General features: G+C 32.7%; 1 protein-coding gene across 2 annotated transcripts; it reads left to right on the top strand.

Moving 5' to 3' along the window:
- The first annotated feature begins 258 nt into the window (after window positions 1-258).
- LOC137246288 (uncharacterized) lies at window positions 259-6,357 on the top strand. Of its 2 annotated transcripts, none has more exons than XM_067777401.1 (4): window positions 259-653; window positions 4,468-4,958; window positions 5,585-5,951; window positions 6,031-6,357. In XM_067777401.1, the coding sequence occupies exons 1-4, from the start codon at window positions 410-412 to the stop codon at window positions 6,228-6,230; spliced, it is 1,302 nt and encodes a 433-aa protein (XP_067633502.1). In that variant the 5' UTR covers window positions 259-409; the 3' UTR covers window positions 6,231-6,357. The 2 variants fall into 2 exon arrangements, with proteins under 2 accessions (XP_067633502.1, XP_067633509.1); XM_067777408.1 differs by lacking the exon at window positions 259-653 and adding an exon at window positions 882-903.
- Window positions 6,358-7,052: the final 695 nt, after the last annotated feature.

Raw genomic sequence — 7,052 nt, 5'->3', positions numbered from 1 at the left:
AGATTTTAGAAATAACGTTTTTCCGGTCCGACCAATTTGTACGGAAAATCAGGAGGAGCACAACGCAAATTGGAAGAGAAGCTCGGCCTTAGATCTCTTCGGAGGTTATCGCGCCTTACATTTATTTATTTTTATAAACAAACACGGCGCTTCGAACTGCTATCTATTTAAATAAATTGTTGTATGTTTTACATACATACATACATACATACATTAATTCATAAATATTTGTTTATATATAGCCGTACGCTACTAATATTTATTTATTTGTGAGCGCGTTATTGTTGAATGCTCTGGACAAACGGCAGTGTGAAATCGAGAATAAAAAACAACAACAAAAAAAAAAAAATTACAATAGATAACTTTAATATTAAGTCCATTTAATTTGTTGTTCTATTAGATAAAAGCAATGTCTAAAACTACGCAGCAAAACGTAAAATCGAACAATGATTCGGAAGCAACTGCGGGTGGTGATGGCAAAATTGTTTATGAAAATCCCAAATGGCTTAAGGCCGAATTATTTGAAAATCAACTTAAGGAAACAGTTCCAAATTATCAAAAGATCCTAAAATTCGAAGCTAAGCCCGCTGTGGCTGCTGGTGAAAATTATGCTACGGTCATGTTATGTGTCAATATAAATGTCGAGTTAATGGGTCAGTAATGTGATGGCTCCGAGCTATGAACTTTAAATGTATTTTATAACGTGACTTTATAACAATTTAGTGAAGTGCAAGGTTACATTTTACAAGCTTTTTTTTAGTTCGTATATGTACATTAGACTGGATCGGTCCACATTCGAAATAAAAAAGTTGCGAAGGACCGTTCCTAAATTTGAAGCTTACATATGTTGAAAAGGCCTCTGCAAATTTTTGTTTATGCACATCCTATTTTTTTTAATGAATGGTATGTTTTTACATTTCAGTTAAAGAATTGATATGTTATTATTTTAGTTTTGAAACGCTCTAAAATTTATTCTAATATCCTTTTTAGCTTGGCAATTAGGAAATCGGGTACTAAATACCAAGATACAATAAAAACCAGTTTTGGCTGCATGATCAACAATAGAATAAATCTGTGAGGCTTCTAACATAAGCTTAAGTTTCAGGGCGCTTTTTTGATACTTTTTTTCGACTCGGCCTAATGCACTTAAATATATTTGGAAAAATAGATTTAGAGTGATAACATAAAAACATAATTCGCGCTTAATTGGCTTTACATTTCTGGCCCGAGCAGCCCAAAGCGCGCCAGTTGTAACATACCTTAATTAGAATCACCAATTGAAATTACACTTACGGTCATAAAAAAAGCCGACGACAATATGTTCCCCTTTTACATCGTTTTTACGGTCATTGCACCTACGTAACGAAACTTTTTAGATATTGTGAGTAACATCGACAATCCCTTAACTCATTAGGTGATATCTTAAAGCAAAAAGCTTGAAAGTTCCTAGCATTTTGAGTAAAAGCAAAAATGTTTCATAAAAGTTATAGTTTAACCTTAAAAAAAAAAAATAAAAATTAACATAATTGTCTACGAAAGACAAATCACGCAAAATTGGGAAATCGTAGGCGGAGTACATCACAATGAAATATCCTCAAAAAGATTATGGACGAAATGTATTGAATAGGTGACATTATCCTCTCATTTTCGAAGTGGACGACCACGAAACCCCAATGTACGCGTTGAAAAGAATATCATCAGCATGGCTATTCTGAATACATTTAAAACTAATCCAGAACCTTCCGCGGAATTGAAGGATAATATAAACATGAAAACTACAATAGCAAAGGCACAGTGTCTATGGAGACAAAATAATTTGATGGCCCATGGTAAAAAAAAGAACCAACTTTCCACCACAAAAAAGCGATCCTGCACGCTAACTGGTATTACAAAAACATAACTTGGACAGGGAACGATTGGCCATGATTCATATTTTCTTATGAGTGTAAAATAAGTTTTATTGAGTTAAGGTTCGCGAAGCTTACTAAGCCACAAAAATCAGGAAGATTGAGTCAAAACTGCGTTCAGGCAACAGTGAAGGATTCTCCGTATATAATGGAGTGGAAGGCATTAGAAACCGTGAGAGTTGCTTAGATTTTGTTAATGGGGAGTTAAACTAACATTGACAGCATTCAAGACGGCATCTCACCAAGAATTTGGGGCTAGTCGAGCACAGTAATCTGAACGCATCTGTGAATCCATATTTTTGTATTTTTGGGGCTAACTACGCATTACAAAACTGGATTGAATTTATTTATTTTGCGCTATTCAGAGAATATGACTCGTCCCCAGTCACTCCGAGGCCAGTTTCTTTTTTCGCAGAACCAGCTTAGTAGCGAGGAAGGATTTTTGTGCTAAGAAGCTGACGATGTTCCTATTAACGCGTTCAGTGGCCTTTCGTGGTCGTCCACTTTAATAACGTGTTAATAAATTCACCTATTCAATATATTTCACCCAGAATCTTCATAGGAATAATTCATTATAATGTTCTCCCCTGACGCTTTCCATATTTTGCGTGATTTGTTCTTTTTAGACAAATATATTAATTTTTTCTTCAAGGATTATTGCTTATATGATTTTACGAAAACTGCTAGGATTTTCTTACTTTGGCTTTGAAATTATCGATATTAACCACAAAAACTAAAAAGTTTCGTTACGCAGCTGTAGTGGACTATAGAAACGCGGTAATAAGGAAAACAGTTTTTCTCGGTTTTTTTTGACCGTAAGTGTATATCATTCGGCACGTAGTCTCTCCAGCGCAATGGGGCATCTCCTTTGGTTTACGTGTGACCGTGGATACCGCTAGAGAAACTTCTGTTCAATCATTCCCGCTATTGGTATACATATTTTCGAGTAGAGAGCTCTTTCAGTAGTTTGGCCAATCGTATATGAATTTACAAATTTCTAAAATAGTAGTACAACTATTCAAACGATTTATCTATAAATGTTTTTATATATGATATGCGGTAGTTGGCTTAAATTATATTTTCCTTGGTGGTATTGAACAAAAGTGTTTTACATTTTTTTTAATACTTCACCTTATTATCAACTCATCACTTGAACTCAAGTGTAAAAAACTGTTACCACATAAGCAGATATGTTTATGTTAATATTGCACATGCAGTGGTTAAAATAAAAATCCATGGTATATTCCTCAAAATTTTGTTTGCAGCATGTACATATGTAGCTCGAAAGCAGTTTTATAAATGTTTATAAAAAATAATCTGTTTTTTCAAATTGCTTAAAGTTTGATTTACAAGAGAATATAGAGGAACGTCTTAATTAGCGCTTAAAAATTCTTTTGAAATTTTACCACTTATTATGTGTTTTATATACGAACCTGATGACAAATAAACGATATTACCTCTTTGCATGGTAGATAATTTTAATTTTCAGATAAACTATAGAAATATTTTCAAAATTTCCTGTACCTTTAAGATATTTTCTCAATATTTAAAAATTTTAAATTAGAATAGAAGAAAGAAAATTATAAGTTAACTACGATAGCTCGTCGTAGGGATCCATTTCGAGAGCTGATTCATCGGCAACATTTTGGCTCAATGTTCACTGTTTCTCCAAGAGATGTTGCATGTTTTTATGTAGAAAAACGAATCACAGCTGTCATAGGTGAATGGTTAAAACAGCGGGGCTATAATGTTGGTGAGGAAGGAGTTTAGCAGCCCCTGAATGGGCAGTTTTCTTATAATTTTCATTCTAATTTGAAAGGTGTTTCAGTTAAGAAAAATAGAATATAAAAAAATATATGCAAATATATCGCACTTTAGATTGGAAACTGGACATAATTTTCATTTCTAAGATGTTTTGATATTTTTAATAACTGAATGACGACATTATGTTCAGTCTCGTATCATACTCAACGAGATAAAAATGGCAGAAGTAGAGGTCTTTGCGTCGTTGTTTTATAAAACTTGCTCATCGAAGATGTTTGGGTTTTTGAATTTTGAGTGAATAAACACGAAATGGATCTGTATTTTACTATAAACAAGTTTATTTTAATCTCCTTAATACGAAAGTTGTATTTGGTAAGTAATTTTTTTTTATAGTAAAGTGAATTAACTATAAACGAAAAATGCCAAGCAAAAATAAAAACAAATTCTTCAAAATATTGTTGATATATTTTTCAACAATATATTAAATTAATAACTGAAGTTTAGCCATCTACTTTTAAATTGGCGCAACTCTTTTGGTGCCCTATAATATTGACCTCAACTATCATAAACAACAAAACTTTAATTGCGTTTTCCATGCAATATCACAACAATAATAATGACAAAAAAAATATTGTTAAGACCTTATTTCTTTTTTCTTTCATCTAGCGAAAAACACAATTCCACGTATAGTTAAGTTTTATACGAATACAAGAGTATATTACTTTATGACCTTAATTTGTACCATTTTTATTTTGGAGTTAGTTGGTTGACTTGTTTTAATGGCTACTCATTGCAGATGGCAAAACCAAACTTATCTCATACATGATGAAATTACCCCAAGAAAACGAGCACTTTATAGACATAATGCGAAATCATAACATTTTCGATATCGAACGCACAATGTACTATGAAATTGTTCCCGAATTTGAGCAACTCTACCGGCAAAATGGAGCAAAGGTGAATATTTCAGCCAAATGCTACAATTTTGAGACACCATCAGAATTTGGTGTCATTTTATTGGAAGACTTACGTCCTCATGGCTACAAGAATGCGAATCGTTTGGAAGGACTCGACTTAGAACATACAAAAGCTGTGCTTGAACGTTTAGCGCAATGGCATGCTGCTTCTGCGGTTCGAGTGGAAACCAAAGGTTTATACCCTGAGGCATTTCAAAAGGGCGTATTCAATGAATCACAGAGGGAAATGATGGAGAACTATAGAAAATCAAATATGCCAATATTTTTGGAAGCTTTAAAGGAATTTAAAGCCAAAGAAATTGTCGCCATGGTAAGTAAAATCTTATAATATAGAATTAACAAAGATTAAAGTCAAAAAAATTCTCTTAACCGCCTTAAAAAAGCATTTAAAAATGTTTATGTTAAAGCTGTCATAATTATAAAGTCGTATTTTACGAACACTGAAGGGGTAGGGATTTAAAGTGACGAGAACATTTGGAATATATTTGTTTAAAAAAACTTATTGATTACAAAGCCTTCCATAACAAAGAGCCAGTAGAGTTTTAAAAATGAAATCAGAAGAAACTTAATTCTTTGTTTGGGAAATTTAAGACTTTTCAAGTAAACAACAAATTGAGGACCCTGTTTTATCTTTGAGTTTGAATTTTAAGTACAAGTTTGTTAAGTTAATGGGTAAACTAGAATCGCAGGAGTTTATTGGCATCAACAGTGAGTCAGTAAGTCAACTTTACTGCCTTTTTGCTATGCAGCTTTGATACATTTTTTTAATTCGTGGCAGCTTTTCTTCGATTTACTTTGAATAACTGAAATATATGCCCACACTTTATCGAAAATCCTGGTCAATTTGGATTAATGTAAGACCTTTCACACCTATAAATAAGTAAACTTAACTTCAATGTTTCTTAGAATTTAAATCAAATTTAATTTAATTAACAGGAAAATGTTTTAGAAACACTGACAGACCAATTGATTCGTACGTCAATTTATGATCCAGACGATTTTAATGTTTTAAATCATGGCGACTGTTGGTGCAACAATGTTTTGTTTAAATATGACAGAGAGGGCAATTTGGAAGATACACTACTCATCGACTATCAAATGATCAACTATGGTTCACCTGCGAAAGATTTACTTTATTTCCTGCTTTCATCTACGAGTTATGATGTCAAATTGAAACATTTTGATTATTTCATCAGATTCTATCATGAAAACTTGGTAAAGAACTTAAAATTGTTGAAATATCCGAAAAAGCTGCCTACACTGAAAGAAATGCACATCGCGGTATTAAAATATAGCATTTGGGGTAAATATGGGTATTCAAGTTTAAAATACCTTTCTTGTGTTCTATCAATTTTTCCTTAACATAAAATATTTTTTTTTAGGAATAAGTGTGTGTGTGGGAATTATGGCAGTGGCGTTGCTAGAACAGAATAATGATGCTAACATTGATGGATTTTTTGGTAACTCGGAGGCTGCAACTCGCTTTAGAAATTCTTTATATGGGAACCCCCGATTTCTGAAGCATGCCAAAGTGCTGATATCATGGATGTACAATCGGGGTTTTATGGAAGTTTCTCCATAAACTGGTACATTTTATTTTAGTTCTTTTAGGTAATTCAAGATAAACATCGCGCAACTATATAAATAAAGCAATTTCCTGAATGTTTTCCCACTTAAACCCAAAATAAAATTTAGTGAAATTATATAAATGCCAATAACTTTTTTTTTAATTTGAATAGTTAAGCGGCAGCCGATTTCTTCTTTCACTGCCGCTAAATATTTTCTGAAAAGTTTAGTGCACTATGAAGTTTTGGACTTATACATGTTACCGTTATAAAAAAAAGTTATTATTTCCATAATCGTTACACTCAAAAAAAAAAAAAAAAAAAACTTCCTTTGCACATAGAAAATGAGATTGATTTTTCAGAATAGAAAATTTTCCCCAAATTAGTATACGAACTTTTTGCTAATGCAGAAAATATCCAATATCCTCTTATTTGCAACCTTCTACTAACGTTCGAATCACTAAACTGTTGCATAAATAACTTCAATATTCCATAATGCAAAATGGCCTTTATTAAAGTACTTTACAATAACACTTCCATTGCTCGCCAGATAGCGTCTTAAATCAAACTGATTGTCGTGCCTCTACTGCTGCTGCCTTTTATACTGTCTGGTTTCCTAGTTGCATACTTCTAGGCTTTTCTGTTCTAGAATTTACTAGTTAGTTATTAGCTACAACTACGTTTATAGCTTCTCATATGCGCGTGTATGCGAGAGTAATACTTGAACAAATTATTGCCTTCTTTTGTGAGCATCTCAGATAAGATATATGTATGCATGTGTTTGTGCGTCTCTTCTCCGCTGCTCGTATGGACATATGGGTAGACATAATGATTGATTT

Source organism: Eurosta solidaginis, chromosome 1 (assembly GCF_040869045.1).
Source record: "Eurosta solidaginis isolate ZX-2024a chromosome 1, ASM4086904v1, whole genome shotgun sequence".
Classification (NCBI taxonomy): Eukaryota; Metazoa; Arthropoda; class Insecta; order Diptera; family Tephritidae; genus Eurosta; species Eurosta solidaginis.
The sequence above is the reverse complement of the archived record's forward strand: the minus strand, read 5'-3'. Positions and strand labels throughout refer to the sequence as shown.